We start from the raw sequence: 17,959 nt of genomic DNA on the forward strand, positions 1-17,959 counted from the left end.
AACGTCAATGACATCCCCTCCACATCGTTGTCCAACAACTTGCTATGGACCCGCGGAACGCCTTCAGAAAGCCTACCACATATCGAAGTGGTGTCTCCAGCGATTCGCCGCGATATCCTGGCAGGTAAGGATGTGAATCTTGCCTGCTTACTCATCCCCGGCTATGGTTCAAGCGACAGCCAACGTCACATCGTCATCGGCGACGAAGCCCTATCACTGAAACCGCTATACGATTCGCGAGTAGCCCGCTCGCTTACTATCCAGGAATTCATCCTAGCCTTCTCCATCTATAAAAACGTTATGTGCGAGGCTTTCCCGAACCGACGCGGAGAGTTAGATGCGTATCAACGTGAAATCGTGGGCATGTCCAGCCGTTTCAGTGGCCTAGCATTTTACGAGTACCACCGGCGTTTTTCAGCGAGGGCGGCAGCTTTACTTCTCAATCACAATATCAAAGTCGATTGGGCCCATCGTGATAACGACCTCTTCTGCTCTATTTTTTCTGGTCTACGGGCGGTATTGTGTAACCTCTGCGGCAGCGTTTCCCATGCTACAGAAATCTGCCCTCAACTGGCCCCAGGCAGTAAGAAACCGGTTTCTTCAGCAGCGACCACTCGATCATCGTCACAAGACAGAAAAGGACGACTTCGTGTATTCCACCAAGGTAGAGAACTATGCAATAATTTCAATGCGTCCAGCGGCTGCACCAAGGCGAACTGTACATATGCGCACTACTGCTCTCAATGTTTCTCAAATATACACAGTAAAGCCCAAGGAAAATGCCGCAGCAAAAACCCCACAACGAAGTGACTACCATCGAAGGCCTCTACTCCAATTAATTTCAGGCTTGCAAGATGGCTTCCACACAGGTGTCCGCATTGCACCCTCGTCAACTTTCATTGGCCGTAACTTACTTTCAGCCCGCTCTCAGCCACAAACTGTCTCAGAACTAATAGATTCTGAAGTAAGCAAAGGGTATTTACTCGGCCCGTTTGAGCAGCCACCCTTTGCTAACTTCCGCCTGTAGCCCTATTGGTCTCGCCAAGAAGAAATATTCCGGGAAAAAACGTCTCATCGTTGATCTATCCTCGCCACGTAACGACCCAGTCACTTCAAGCATAAATGAACTCATTGACAAGGAAGAATTCAGTCTATCTTACGTTAAACTCGATGACGCCATTGCCTCTATTCTCAGACTTGGAAAGGGTATTTGGCTCTGCAAAACGGACATTGTTGATGCCTTCAAGTTGATCCCTATCCATCCCTCGCTATGGCATCTATACGGTATCCAGTGGCAAGGCCGTTTTTACTTCTTCGTACGTCTCCCCTTCGGCTCTCGTTCTAGCCCAAAGATTTTCGACCAACTTTCAACCGCCATTTCTTGGATAGCAGAGAAGGTATACGATATTGACACCATTTTCCACCTCCTTGACGATTTCCTCACCGTCGACCCTCCATCCTTTGATGCCAACCGAACAATGGCCCTCCTGACCTTGATATTCCATCGTCTCACTATCCCGATTGCACCACATAAAACCGTCGGGCCCACCAACTGCCTCGAATACCTCGGTATTGAATAAGACACCATAAAGATGCAAGCCGCCTGTCACAAGAGAAACTCGACAGAATACTCGGTCTCTGTCGCTTCTTTCCTAAATTACAAATCCTGCACGAAAAGGCAACTACTCTGTCTACTTGGTCACCTACGTTTGCGTGTTGCGTCGTGGTTCCAGGAAGAACTTTCATTTTTAGACTCATTGAATTGTCTATGTCCACACAAAAACTCGACTTTCACATCACCATTTCATCAGAAAGCAGGCTGGATCTCGCAGTGTGGCACCATTTTCTCACGAGCTGGAACGGCATTTCCATGTTCCTTGACACAAGTACAACAGCAGCATCAGACATGGAACTTTATACAGATGCCAGCGGCATTGGCCACGGCGGCTACTTCATCGGCCACTGGTTCCCAGAACGCTGGGACAGCAGCTTGCGCTTAGACTCCGACCCTGCACTTTCTATAGCCTTCCAAGAACTGTATCCTATTGTCATTGCCGCTCTCCTGTGGGGCCATCTCTGGGCGCGCAAACGCATACTGTTCCACTGTGACAATTCGGCTACCGTCCACATCATCAACAAAGGACGCTCCAAGTCACCCATCATCATGAAATTAATGAGGCGCCTCGTTCTTCTGGCAGCCACACATCACTTCATGTTTCATGCCGAACACATCCCTGGGAAGTTGAACACTATTGCTGACTCTCTGTCTCGTTTTCAGATGCAGCGCTTTTGGGACGAGGCACCACACGCGGATCCAGCCCCCTGCCAAGTGCCCTCAGAAGTAATGTTCCACTGAACGAAGCTGTGGCAATCTTCCAACAAGCATCACTAAGCAAGAGGACAATCGGTTCCTATTCGTCGGGGGTTCGCGCATGGAAAACTTTCTGCTCGTTGTCAGACGTTCCAGTGAGTTCAACGTCTCTGCCTGATGTGTCTGAAGAGCTTTTAGTCTATTTTGTTTCCCACTGTGCCACCATCCTTCACCTGAAATTGTCCACTATCAAACTGTATCTAGCGGGAATATGCTCCTATTACATTATGAATGGCCATCGCAATCCCCTGCGTCAGAATACAGCCCATCCTTACCCATGCCTCAAGAATGTTCTCAAGGGGATCCATCGCATACAAGGCTCAAGCACAAGACCACGCCTCCCTATTACAGTGGACATTCTCCGGCGCATGTGCAACGTCCTCAACGAAGGAGTATTCAGCCCATACGTAGACCTTCTGTTGCAATCGCATTCCTCCTTGCCTTCTTCGGGTTTCTACGCTGTAGCGAGTTCACATCCACCACCCATAAGTTCAGCGTAACCTCTGCTTCAGGGACGTTACCACCACTGCATCCAACGGACGAGTCTCCTGTCTGTCAGTACGACTGAAGTCATCAAAAACTGACCAATTTCGCCGCGGCTTCAACCTGCGCCTCTTCCCCACGGGTACCGCAATCTGTCCTGTTTCCGCACTACTTCGTTTCATGTCTGTCCGTCAAGCTATGTGTCCAAGTGCATCCGAACCCTTTTCCTCCTGCCAGAAAGAACACCTTTAGACCACAACACGTTCACAACATTTCTGCGGACTGTTTATCAGGTATCGGTCTTCGACCGGAGTTCTTCGCCGGCCATTTCTTCCGCATTGGAGCAGCCACTTCAGCTGCAGCATCACAAATTCCAGACCACCTGATCCAGACATTGGGCAGATGGTCCAGCAGACTGCTATCGACTTTACATAAGAACATCAGAAACTTCCTTGCGTCATGCTTTTCAACGGCTAGCCTCCTAATTCTCATGGTGCCACCCTGCTTAATTCTGGACTCACTGGTGCACACTCAAACACTTTTTACGGCTGCCTATTCGTCATTGCAAGTCAGCCTCATTCCATTGCATTATGACTCGCACGTTACATGTCTCATTGTGTTTCACGTCTGTGTTCTGTCACCTAACGTTCCTACATGTACATTGTTTCCACCTGGGCTCGCACAGTTTACCTGTCCCCCAGGACCCCCTCCCCCCAAGCCGTATCATCACCACGGTGATCCCTTGGGCGCGAGAACCTTGTCTTCATTCCGTGTTTCCTCCCGGGCTCGCACAGTTTACCTGTCCCCGGGACCCCTCCCCCAAGCCGTATCACCACTGCGGTGATCCCTTGAGTGCGAGAACCTTGTCTTGTTCCATCCACGTTTCCACCTGGGCTCGTACAGTCTACCCTGTCCCCCAGGACCCCCTCCCCCCAAGCTGTATCATCACCACGGTGATCCCTTGGGCGCGAGAACCTCGTCTCCGCTTCATCATGTTTCCACCTGGGCTCGTACAGTTTACCTGTCCCCCAGGACCCCCTCCCCCAGGCCGTATCACCACTGTGGTGTTCCCCTGGGTGCGAGAACCCCTTTACTAACATCATTCTCAATTTCTTCCCTCCTTTTGGGGGTCACTTCAGTCATACTTCCTTCGTTTGGGCTTTTGATTCCATCCTGACCCCCATTTGTCGGGAATTCCACTCCTTTCCCACATTGCGGCCTCTCAGGATGGATTCATCATCAAGGTCATTCAGACCTTGACCCCAAGGTCACCAATGACCGTTGCTCGGTTGCTTGACTGAAGGGGCCCTCTCCCATATATTTTGCTCATATTTTATTGTAGGTTAGTTTGCTACTGCTATTTTTACTGTTTTGTATTGTAAGTTTTGATAGTACTTAGTTTGAGATCTGCGAGGGCACTAGTTCTATGCCCTTTACTGCTTTATATTTGCCGTTTCATTTGGTGCTTTATTCTATACTTTGTTGGCATTTACGTTTTCCTTTTTGCAATAAACCCTTCTGTCTTTCCTCAACTTAGCGGTGGTGTGTTCACAAACGGTGACTCAACTACCCACAACCACTTAAAGCTTGTATCAAACCTTGTTTGTTATATATGAGAGCAAACATGTTAAGTGATTAATAAACAAAGTTGCATTGTGTTCCGGATTTTTCTATTAAATTGTTTGATATGATACGTTCTTTGTGTTTTGTGACTTTTTCAAACACTTATACACTGTGCGCAACATTAGGTCCGCTTGTAGCCAGACAAGACTAAAACTGCCGAAAGACACTTTCGCTCTGTAAAAAAATTGCAGTTCAGTGCACAAATGTTACCATGTAGGGCTGGAATATACTTTCATATAAAGTATGGACAACATGTAAGCTTTTGTAAAGAGATCGTGATTGGTGTTGCCTTTCATGTAGACTAGGATACGAGATTTCAGTTACTTTGTAGCAGTGTTTTTTGTCATGTTATATAATTATTCCCTATTTTCTAAATAAAAAAACACGGAAAAGTCCGATTTTGTCAATTTTATGAATTGTGGAAAATGAAAATTTTAATTACTTATGATGACATTTTGAAAAGTTAACCTGAATCTCCTTGTATATGTTGATATCGGTTAATTTATTTATTTTCTAAGTTTAAATTTTAAACATCAGAACATATAAGTTTAAACATCAGAACACATCTTTTTTCAACTGAATATATTTGCTACAAACACAACATCACTACTCCGTATATGCATGGTTTGGCAAAATGGCATAAGGAAAAAGACCACTAATTCACTTCCGGGTTCTCGACCCACGAAGACAGTTCGGAAGAAAAATAGTGCAGACCTTGAAGTTTTGATATTTGTATGGATGCTTGTTTAGTTTTGATATTTGTATGGATGCTTGTTTAGTTTGAACTTTAATGTGAGGTATTTTTGTAAAGATATTTTTCCGCCTTAATCAAAATGCAGACTGTTGTGAATAATGGCTGACGCATTCAATGGTAGTTTGAGTAGTTCTCTGGCCCATAGAAATCATAACAATAAGCCTGAATTTTGTCAAAAGCACCACTGAGGGCGCTATTTTCATAGAACATTATTTTGAAATATAAAGGTATGTCAAAACCACCTCAGACATTAATTTTGATATACATGGGGGCCCGAATCCCTGCTGACAGCCATATTGGACTCAGTCAGGAATAGGGGTATGGCATAGCTTTTTGTCAGTTTCTTTGCTAATTCAACTTAATTTGTCAAACCAGTATTTTTACTGTTTTGATATACAATTTTGCTTTTATATAAAAAAATCATGCAAATCCATCCATAGTGGTTTTCTACAGAGAAATTTATTATTCAAGATTTCTGTAAAAAGTCGATGAAAACAGGCCTAACACATGAAAGCGAGGTTTATTTGTCGGACGGGCTATTTGTGAAATCATTATCTTTTATGGGAAGAACACTACTAAGCAATTGTATAAGTATTCTGATATGAGTGTTTGGGTCACAAAATTTGTTTGCCAGGAATGTGATTTTGTGTCATATGGCTTGGTACAGAGATTACGCAAATTGCTGCCATAGGGCCAACGAATTTACGTCTTGAGGCAGGTGTAGGAATAGAAGTGTTAGGTTTAATTTTCTTTTATTTTAGTATTTGAGTCAGATTCACCAGTACTTTATTGGTGTTAAAATTGTGCACATTTGTCAAATTAAGGTTCACTATGTTGACGGCCCCAAGAAGCCCCCTAGGGGCATATTTCAGTACATATGATGTCATATTCTGAAAGATAGTAAGTTTTGCAATTTCTATCACTCCGAAATTTTTTTGGAAATATGAAAGTATGTCAAAACCACATCAAACATTAATTTTGTGTCACTTGGTGGGCTTAAATTCCTGCTGGCGGCCATATTGGACTGAGTCAGGAATAGGGGTATGGCATAGCTCTTTGTCAATTTCTTTGCTAATGGAACTTTATTTGTCAAACCAGTACTTTAATTACTTAGACATACAATTTCTTGCCTTTATATCAAAAATTCGTGCAAATCCATCCATAGCAGTTATCTACAGAGAAATTTATTATTCAAAATTTCCGTAAAAAGACGAAGAAAACAGATCTAACCCCTGTCACCGGGGTTTTATTTGTCGGGGGGATTGCTATTTGTGAAATCATTATCTTTATGGGAGAACACTACTAAGAAATTGTATAAGTATTCTGATATGAGTGTTTGGGTCACAAAAAATTGTTTGCCAGAGGAATGTGATTTTGTGACATATGGCTTGGTACAGAGATTACGCAAATTGCTGCCGTAGGGCCACTGAACGTATGTCTTGAGGCAGGTGTAGGAATAGAAGTGTTTGGTTAAATTTTCTTTATTTTAGTATTTGAGTCAGATTCACCAGTAATTTCATTAGTGTTCTAATTGTGCACATTTGTCAATTTAAGGTTCACTATATTGGCACAAGATCACTAATTCACTTCCGGGTTCGTTACCCACGAAGATAGTTCGGAAGAAAAATAGTGCAGACCTTGAAGTTTTGATATCTGCATGGATGCTTGTTTAGTTTGTATTTAATGTGAGTTATATTTGTAAAGATATTTTTTCTGCCTGAATTAAAGTGCAGATTGTCGTGAATAATGGCTGAAGCACTCAGTGGTACTATGATGAGTTCTTTTGATCACAAGGATAATTAATATTCAAGCGACATTTTTTAACAAAGTGGAAATTTTTACTTAACACCATGTATGTAAAAGGACTCAATAGAGAGTCAACCATACCTGCTATATTGTAACTTTTTATTCGATCATTGACTTACGGGTGTTTTTCACCCTCCCTAGGTCATTATGGGTTCTCTATGGCTGTGTCATATGAATGATGAAGATATGACATCAGCAGGATTAGTTTATAACAATTAATATACAGCAAAGAAATAAGATCATCAAAATCTCCTAAGTGTTCATCACTTATTTACGAAGGCGACTGTTTCGGGGATATGAAACTATACAGTCAACTGCCTTGGCTCACAAGCAGCAGTACTGATCAGGTACCACCTTCACCTTAAAGCCCAAGTATTTGTAACTTTTAACAATTTTTTTCATATTTTTAATTAAAATGACATCCTCAGTATGTGAAAGTAGACCATAATTAATACTGAATCGCATGGTTTGCATGCCCAGCCGCCTCACGATTAACAGTAAAAGGAGTGAAAAATGACTTCTTGTCCGGACCAGAAGTCAGCTTTGTTGACACACGAAACGAAACGTAATCACACCACCGCGCATGCTCAACCACATCTACGCAAGTTTTACTGTGGCGTCCGTAGAAACCATACGCTCTTCGAAAAGGTCTGGTCCATCGAAACTGGAGACTCAGCTAAAAACGCGCGAAAGTTGAGTGAAATACCGGAAGATATAAATATGTAAGTGTTTACAGATTGTTCCGACTATAATGAGCCGTGCAAACAAACGTCTTGAACAGCTAAACTAACGACGGAGGCAGTCGATTGTAAGCTTCATGCAAGGCACTGCACGTTATGACCGATGGTACGGAGATCAAGTTTGCTGAATGAATTGAGAGAGAAAAAACATATATGAATAAAAATTCAACACTTCACCATTGTAATCATCGAACTAGTCGTTTCTTCCATTATGGAGTATAATGAAAATTTCGTTGAAAATAAATGGCGGGACTGATTCTGCTCCGTCTACTCAAACGAAGTTTTGTGTACGGCCAGGCTACGCTGCAGGCAACACAGCCTATCAACTTCGCATATCGTTGCCGTACGGCGTAATTGAAAACGCTCAGAAAGGAAAAATTATATCTTGAATGCAGTACAAAAGTCTTACTTATTAAATTTAAATATCGAACGTAACGGGTATCTAATCCTCACAGGGACTACAGTAGTACAACAAGTATCGGCTAGCTGCGATGCGATGGAAGTTCGAACACAAGAGAGATCCCGGCCTCACTGCAAAGTCGTCCCCTGCGCACCCGGCCCGACAGCAAACTAACCTCTTGGTTGATTCTGTTCTTTATATTTTTGTATAAAATTCATGATACATATCTGACTTTTACAACTGTACAATTTGCTCAGGCTGTAGTCTACAGACGATCGGAGGGAGCTAAGGCAGGCCCCAAATTTGCATGGACAATGCCCGGGACAATTATAGACGCAGCTCGATGAGAAAGTCATTCACATAAACCTAAATGAAGTGATCAATACAAAACTTTTAAACATCACTGGTTCTGAAAATTTATGATCAACGGTACTGACCTACGGAATTTACGCTGCGACGTTGTTTTTTGTGTGTTTGGCCAGCTACTAGACCTGTAAGGCTGTACTACATGGAGGTAGTAGACTGTTCAAGTGCAGCGGGGTCGGCCCTTTATTGGTGTGTGGGGCCTGCAGCAAGGTAAAATTGACAGCGTCCATCGCAGAATGCCCGCGTGTTATCCTTTCTCGTTTGGGAGGAAATTTACCGCTGTATTCAGAATGCTTTTTTACCAGTATAAAAGCTCAGTAACTGATGCATCAAGAGCCAAGAGTCTGTAAATTCCTTAGCAGTAGCTCCATTGTTTTTTTCTAAATTTTCGCTGAGATACAGCAGTGCGTATACTGGTCCCGATCGTTCGGACTCAGGCGTTCACAGCTGTTTAGGGAGCCGTCATTATTTACGATCTGGGGGTCGGAGGAATTACATTAGAAACTCCGAAATTTTGAGTCGCACCCAGCCAACCATGATGACTTTGAGTAACCCCCTCTCTAACAGAAAGTTTGGCTTACCTGAGCCCATGTAATAATATGTAGATATAAAAGCTCACCTAATAAGCAGTCTCCGACCATTTGGATGGGTAGCATGTCAATATGGTATGGTTAAATGTCCAAATGGTTGTTGAACTCAAGTCAAATAAAATATATTTCTGATAATATAAAGGATGAATTCACAACAGTTCAGTTTTGTCCTAGATCCTGTGCACTTATAGTGATATCTGTCGAGAACATTTCTCCATGACCCAGCCTCTCCTTCCAACCCTGGTAACGACTGCAGAAAACTACTGTGTGACATCATCATCACCACTGATGCCTTGCTTCATCTAGTTGATATTTATTTGTACTGTTAGAGTATTTATTTTCTTTTTTATTTAATATGTATCAGAGTAAAATATATATAATCAACCAATCATTATGTCATTGAGGACAGAGTAAGACAAAGAAAAAACATTTTGAGCACCCCCTTATAACTTTCAATTCTTGAATGACCCCCAGGTCGTAAATACTGACGGTTCCCTTACATGCTGCCAAAGGCCATCGCGTTCACTGCATTCGACAGCCTACCGTACATTGCCAAACTATGTTGCTTCGATTTCGCAATCACCTTGCCGCTAAAGCGACAATCAGCTGAAATTTAATACTTCAGTTACTCAATTTTGATAGCTATTTGCCTACAGAAGTGAGCCAAGTGTATATAGTGTCGTCTTGATTTTACATCGGTACCCGGAGTGACCAACTGCAGGGTGCGCATCGGTGCACTGCCGACTGCAGTTTGAATAATCCGTATATACCGCACACGTACCAGAATAGAATGTTAGCCTCCTCTGCCAAAGTTCTGTATCCTCTGAAACACAGTAGCAGTATGTATTTGAACGGAGAAGAACAAAATAAAACCATTCGCAGGTCATTCAGCCGGCGACCATGGGCGATTACCAGGCAGTGTGGCGTGGCATGGCAAGGCCCCAGGAATGTGCAGGCTCGATGATGTCATCAGTATCGGCGTTCTCGATCACGTGCACAGCCTACAAATTGTCAACAAACCCGCGCGGCAATCCAACTCGATCGCGCAATATTTAGCGTTTGTATGTCACTACAGGACCACAAATTTGGCTTATTTCTTTACTGAACACATTTCACGATGGATGTAAGAGAATAATATGCAATTTCGAACATAAAAACAGGTTAAAAGTTACAAATACTGGGGCTTTAAGTTAGTTTGAGTCTGATGTTATATATGATGTCTTTCGGTGTTGCATTGAATTTTTCAAAAAGTTGAGGATGTCTTGACATAGCTTTGTGAAACTATCTGATAATTATATATATATATATATATATATATATATATATATAATATTTTATTATAAGATATATATATATATATATATATATATATATATATATATATATATATATATATATATATATATATATAATTTTCCCTTTTCTGGTTTTAGAAATTGTTGCCTTTGGAATAAATGAGGAAGTAGCTCAAATGCTATGGTTGCGGTTAGAAATCAGGAAAGTCTAGTCAGGTCGCTGGATAAGCTTCCTGTCGGACAGAGGAACAAGAAACTGATTGGCAGGTGGATAAGAACAAGGAAAACACGTTTGCAAAGTTAATTGAAAATGTCAAGGCTGTTAAAAGCGAAGATATGGACATGCAAGGAAAATCAAAGGCGACGGGTGAGTGAGCTTTTAAAAATTACTATTGTATAGAAAGTGCCATATCAGTACCTTCTTGTTATTTTATAAAAAGGAGACTATAGAGAAAATATTCACTATTACGTCATATGAGATAATTTACACGTGCCTTAAGTCTACGAAAATCTGGAGTTATTTATTTTGTTCGGCTTAAAATAATATGCAAGATAGTTGCCATACTGTCGAATATATCACCATTCGATTGTTTTAATGTCATTTGGTTCCATGCCTACGTGTGATTATTTTACTGTACGGGCCTGAAAATACAATATCATGGAATCTGAATGCTCTTCAAAACGATATAATGAGCTATACTATGGGGCAGAGTTTATATATGAAACACATAAAAAACATGACGATGGAATACGACAGCGAAACTATTAATTCTAGAATTGATAGGAACATACACTGTATGATTCTCATGGTCGGAAACCTCTTAACTTTACTTTAAGATGCAAGATAATCATTTTGAAAAGATAATAGAACTTTGGAACTGGTACTCCCCTTTCACAAAAGTAAAGGATCTACCGTTTATTTTGATTGCCTACGGGACAGTGTCTCAAACCGTGCAAAGACTAAGTTAATTCAGCAGAATTTTCGCTCTACGTAACTCACGCAATCGTTGAAGGAATACAATGATAAAGATCTTCATGATGCTTATTAAAATGACGTACTGACAGCTGTTAATGCTATCGTCCTGAGAAATTTTTGTATACAGAGGTGAAGGGTGCCTTTGCAATGAAACGTTTTGGACATGTTTATGAAATGCTAGGGAGATAGTCCTCTTCTGTGCTTTTTTTTCGTAGAGAACTGGTAGGCTTTGTACTCAGGACATATAGATATAACGGGTGCAAAACAGATTTAAGATACTGTTTTGATGTTGAAACTATATTTTTCTTACAAAGCGGAGAAGTAAAGGAACAGTGTGACTGATTGTGGAGTAATTGCTTTACCAACGGCAAATATGTGCATACAATAACCAATTAAAAGAAATTGAACCATATTGAATCTGCAAATGCATATATGAGTATAATATTTATATCTCGTCCTTATATACAACTATTGGTATTGGTGCACAAAAAGAAGCTTCAATTTATCAAATTATAGTCCTGGAAACAGAAAAGCAGTGACGTTCCTGCATGTATTATCCACATAAATACGTGTTTGATTAAAATTTTTACGATCGTCTCTTATGAGATACGCATAAGCATTCCTTTGGCATGGGATACGTGTCTTCATTGTGGCTCTTAAAACAACGGAAAACGCGCCCAAGTTCACAGCTGTGACGACGGTCGGGTGGAAATGTCAAAACAGCGTTAGAAGTTCCCTCGTGCTTCTGCTCACTTCACAGAAGATATCGCTCAGTACCTTTAAAACGACGCACTGGGTTTCGGTAATATTACTTATTTAAGGTAAGTATGGTTCAGTTACTATCTATCAAATGCCACATTATTTGACAGTATTTAACGACAGCGTGAATTGACGAAGCTATGTTGCTTGTCGATTTCTTCAAATATTCACTATGTGTTTCGTAGTCATTACTAAATCAGGGGATGTCTGAACATTTGCCGAAGGATAATTTGAACACGATTGGAAATATTTTGGGTCATAGGATTTTAAAACGTTTGTCAAAAATTATAGAAAATAAGGTACCAGACCATAATTTGTTGCTACAAACTAGGTAAATTCTTAATTTTGTTCAATCTACATGGCAAAGTTAAGTTACTGCTTTTTACTAATTCTAGTCAAATTTGCTGTTTTTGCAAATGTAAATGTGTAATAAACAAAATTTGCAAACCTGTACTTATACTTATACTTATACTTTATACCTGTACTTATCATATAATTCTGCAGAATGTTTTATATCTGACATATTTCAACCTTTACCTGTTTTTGATATATCACGCATGTCATATTGCGATTTTTCAAATAGTTATAATCATTACTTTTTTTGCCTGCTGAGTGTACATTGTAAACTCTCCTATTTTGCCAAACTGTTATTTTCATCATGTGGTAGATGTTCAGGAAACTAAGGTATTTCATACTTGTGAAGTTAGTACCTCAATAAGGCAAAGTAAAATAGTTTAAATTGTATTTTTATGAATTTTTATTCTATCTACTTAAAAAGTTCAAGGAAATCAAGTAGTTGGTGAAATATTTATATGGAAATAATATTTTGAAATTGAAAACTTGAAAATGTCTAAAAATTGTTCATAACAACACTATCTTACATGAAAAAATAGCCCTGTATAAGTACGAAGGCAAAAAAATCAACATGAATTCAAAATCTGTCATCCTTTGTTTTTTAAATGCTCTGATGATTCCTACCTTGTATTTTTAAGGCTACCTTTGACATGACCCTATATTTTGCAAGGCCACCTTGGACATGATCTGCTATTTTCAAGGCCACCTTGGACCTGACCCTCCATTTTTCAGGGCCACCATGGACATGACCCTCTATTTTTCAGGGCCACATTGGACATGACCCTTATTTTTCAGGGCAATCTTGGATATGACCTTCTAGTTTTAAAGGCCACCTTGGACATGACCCTCGATTTTTCTGGACCACCTTTGACATGACCCTCTATTTTTCAAGGCCACCTTGAACATGACCCTCTATTTTTCAAGGCCAACTTGGACATGACCCTCTATTTTTCAAGGCCACCTTGGACATGACCCTTTAGTTCTGAAGGCCGGGCCAAGATAAATCACGTCCACTAATTTTGAAGGCCATGTTGATTAATATGTGTTTAGAAGGCCATGATAGTTATGATTGTACATTGATGAATACCACAATTTCAGAGGATCAAGATTTGCTCACTTTGGAAATCATGATTGTAATCCTTTTTTGTTAGTGTTTTGTTCATGAAAAAATAATCAAACCTTATAAATAGCTGTTTGAAATGTTCATTATGTGACCTCAATTTTTCATATTTAAACATAGTTGGGAATTCTAGGAGACTGAATAACTCCAGATGTCAACAATTTGTGATTTTAAACTACCTTTAAAGTATTACAACAAAATATTCAAATGACCAACATCTCAATTTTTTCTGAAAACAAATTAAATTGTATTATTTACAACTGAATATATAGATTAAAATATTACCATAATATGTACAATTTTGGAAAGCAACATACAAAGGAATTAGCTATTCAGTCACTGAAGAGTTTTAGCAAAAATTGATATTTCTGTCACATTTTTGTATAATTTGTGCAATGTCTTTGTGCTGAATTTGTAACGAATCGGTTCACACGTATCTCAATGATGACTCAAAGCATGAAACTATCATGTAAAACTGACAGCCTGCAGATCAGGGATCCTAGTCTTCATCTGGTTCTGTTTCCATGTCCATCACGGCATTCAGCACATCTTGGGTGATGGTGAGATGGTCAGTGTTTCCAGATGTAAAAATGCAATGCTGCTTGACCTCTATTGCTGCCAATATATATATATATATATATATATATATATATATATATATATATATATATATATATATATATATATATATATATATACAGATATATACCAGTTACTGAAACAACAAAATGAACAGAACAACCATCTGTTACCATTCAGTGGAGTGATAACACAAGAAAAGTTCTGATCTTTATGCACACCTTTGATAATAAGATAACTTGTCTTTGCAATCCAAAATATCGCACACAATCAAATAAAGTAACTGTTTATTCAATAATGATGTAACACTATTCCCAAAAATGACCTCTTGAAAAGACTGAAGATGGCTCCTTTCACTACAGTGTATCCTTCATTACTGTTGCTGAGAATTCAATATAATTCATTGTACAACTAAGACAGTTTTTCTAAGTTTTACCTATAAACTGTGTTAGGAGGGAATCAATGCTTTATTACAGTCTATTCTTCATAACTATTTCTGAAAATTCAAAACAATTGGACTATTCCCATATTATTTTCAAAGTGTTCAATATTAACTGTGTAGGGAGAGAATCAATATTTTATCCAAGCAGTAATGGCAGTCATGTCTGAGCTATGTTGCAATTCCATCATGGAACAAGTCATCGCTGATGACACAGTCCCCACTTGATTTTGATGTTTGAATTACAGCATTTGGAATTACATGCTTGGTTGCATGGACAATGGACTATTCCCACATTATTTTCAAAGTGTTGAATATTAACTGTGTAGGGAGAGAATAATATTTTATCCAAGCAGTAATGTCAGTCATGTCTGAGCTATGTTGCATGGAACAAGTCATCGTTGATGACACAGTCCCCACTTGATTATGGTGTTTGAATTACAGCGATTGAATTACATGCTTGGTAGCTCTATTACAGGGAAGAGGGGTGAATTTGTTAAATGTTGGGAAATCACATGATAGTGGTCTGCGAGGGTCATGTTTGTATACTTGGGACAGTAAAGTTATGGCTGTTGGTGTTTTCCATGACAAGATCAAAAGTCTATGTGCCAGTTTGAACGAAATTTGGTCAGGGATAGTTATGGTTAAACAAAATGAAAAAAAAGCAACAAAATGGCCGCCCGGCCACCATATTGGATCATTTCGCAAAATATATTGACATATATATATGCCATATTACTTTATCTGTGTACCAACATTGAACAAAATCGGTTCAGGGATAGTTGAGTTATAGTCGAAAAAACATGAAAAACAAGTCATCGTTGATGACAGTCCCCACTTGTTAATGGGTACTTTACTTACAAGTCCACAGATAGGATAGAGTCCTCTTCATTGATTGGGTCTGTGATAAAAATACTATGATTCAGATGTCACTGAATGGCCAAGAATGAGTTTCATGGTGGTGAAAAACATAAAACAATGTAGGCCGCCATCCTTATTACAAAAGGTCATTAAATGAGTCAATTAGTAATTAATCGACAGGATGTTTCCAAACATTTTTGCATACTATCCTAACACTGACAGATTATCACCGGTACCATATTTCATAAGTTTGATGCAGTATTTAAAACACTATGAGATCAACATCAAATTTGACACAGTATTATGAGGTTTTTACCAAAATACCGCAAAGGATGCACGAGGACATTGGCGCAGCGTATCACTCGACGCGAAGCGGAGGGCGATGCGCGGCGCCAATGTCCGAGTGCATCCTTTGCGGTATTTTAGTGATAACCTTATTATTATACATCTTACATTCGTGATGGGCATCAAAATGTCAGAGTAGTGACCATTTTCGTGCAATGTCAACAATTTTTCTTCCGATTTTATCGCGCCAGTGTGGAAAGCTATCTCGGACGCGCTTCGGCAGGAGCCTGTGCACTACACACGGATGTACAGAGCGTGCGCGAGACTTGTTCTGGCACCTCGTCCAATGGGTCCCTTGAAAACCGTTCACAGTGAACGTGCAGATACAGCCGCAGGGAATTGGGCGCCTTGAAACCGTACGTGTTACGGAACGCACGTTCCGTACGTCCTTTTAGCGAACGCAAAATTCTATTGTTCTTGATGGTAGATGTATATAATTGTGGTCATATCACTATCTAGGATATATCACTAATTAGGAAAGTTCATTTCATAAGCCATTACAAATTAATTGAAATGACACTGATAATGTCTTTTCACTGTTAAAGCAATGTGAGCTTAACATCTGTACCAAGTTTCATGAAATTTGATGCAGTATTTCTTGACATATCAGCCTAATTACAAAACTTAAGTAATTGACATGATACTGCTACATGCCGTGAAACACATTGATGTGCATATGTATGAAATAGGTCAATGTCCTTGTACCAGCTTTGAATGATACTGGTGGAAATATGTCTGAGTTATGGCTCTGTACATGAAAAAATCGTAACAAAATGGCCGCCACGCAGCCATATTTGATCTTACTGTCTAAAAAATCAACATGCATATGTATGACATAAGTCAATGTCCATGTACCAACTTTGAATAAAATCGGTTGAGACTTGCCAGAGTTATGGCTCTCGACATGAAAAAAACACAAAACAAAATGGCCGCCATGTGGCCATATTGGATCATCTCGTGAAACAAATCGACATCCATATGGATAAATAAGTCAATGTCCTTGTACCAACTTTGAATAAATTCGCTTGATACATGTCTGAGTTATGGTTCCGGACATGAAAAAATCGTAAAAAAATGGTCGCCATGCAGCCATATTCAATCTTATCGTAAAACAAATCAATATGCATGTGCATAACAAAGGACGATGTCCTTGTACCAAGTTTGAATAAAATCAGTCGAGACGGGCCTGAGTTATGGCTAAGGACATGAACAAAGTGTAACAAAATGGCTGCCATGCCGCCATATTAGATCATACCATGAAGCAAATTGACATCCATATGTATGACATGTCCTTGTACCAACTTTGAATACAATCAGTTGAGATATGCCTGAGTTAAGGCTCTGTACATGAAAAAAATCACACCAAAGTGGCCGCACGGCGGCCGTATTGGATCGTATCACAAAACAAATCAAAGTGCATTTGTATGACATAGGTCAATGTCCTTGTACCAAGTTTGAATAAAATCGGTTGAAATGTGCCTGAGTTATGGCTAAGGACATGAAAAAATTATAACAAAATGGCTGCCATGCGGCCATATTAAAACATGGAACAAATTGACGTCAATGTGTATGAAATGGGTTAATGACCTTGTTTCAACTTTCAATAAAATCGGTTGAAACATGTCAGAGTTATGGCTCTGTACATGAAAAAATCGTGATAAAATGGCCGCATGGCAGCCATATTGGATCGTATCACAAAACCAATCGACTTGCATATGTATGACATATGAAGTAATCCTTGTACAGAGTGTGAATGAAATTGTTCCTTGCATCTCTAAAATATCTGCGTGAACGGACGGACGAACGCATGCACGGACGCACGGGCATGACCAACCTATAAGTCCCCGGACAGTGTCCGTGGGGACTAATTAGCAACAAAATGGCCGCCAAGCTACCATATTGGATGGTATCGCAAAATAAATTGACGTGCATATCTATGCCACAGTATTTTATCCCTGCACAAAGATTGAAAAAAATCGGCTCAGGGTGACAGAGAAACAGAGGGGACTCAATTTATAAGTCCCCGCCGAACTGCGTCTGCGGGGACTAAAAAAATATGAGCTTTTTCAAAGGGAGATTCATACCTCTTTCACTATCT

The 17,959-nt window shown here is 39.9% G+C and overlaps 1 protein-coding gene across 1 annotated transcript in view; it reads left to right on the forward strand.

Annotated features, from left to right (window-relative positions):
• Positions 1 to 17,959, forward strand: part of LOC139124556 (uncharacterized) — an 85,035-nt gene that overhangs the window by 36,416 nt on the left and 30,660 nt on the right. The window contains exon 3 of the mRNA XM_070690693.1: positions 10,567 to 10,795. Coding sequence (XP_070546794.1) covers positions 10,567 to 10,640 — 74 coding nt within the window. The 3' untranslated portion in view covers positions 10,641 to 10,795. The remainder of the gene's footprint in view (positions 1 to 10,566; positions 10,796 to 17,959) is intronic.

Source organism: Ptychodera flava, chromosome 3, assembly GCF_041260155.1.
Source record: "Ptychodera flava strain L36383 chromosome 3, AS_Pfla_20210202, whole genome shotgun sequence".
Classification (NCBI taxonomy): Eukaryota; Metazoa; Hemichordata; class Enteropneusta; family Ptychoderidae; genus Ptychodera; species Ptychodera flava.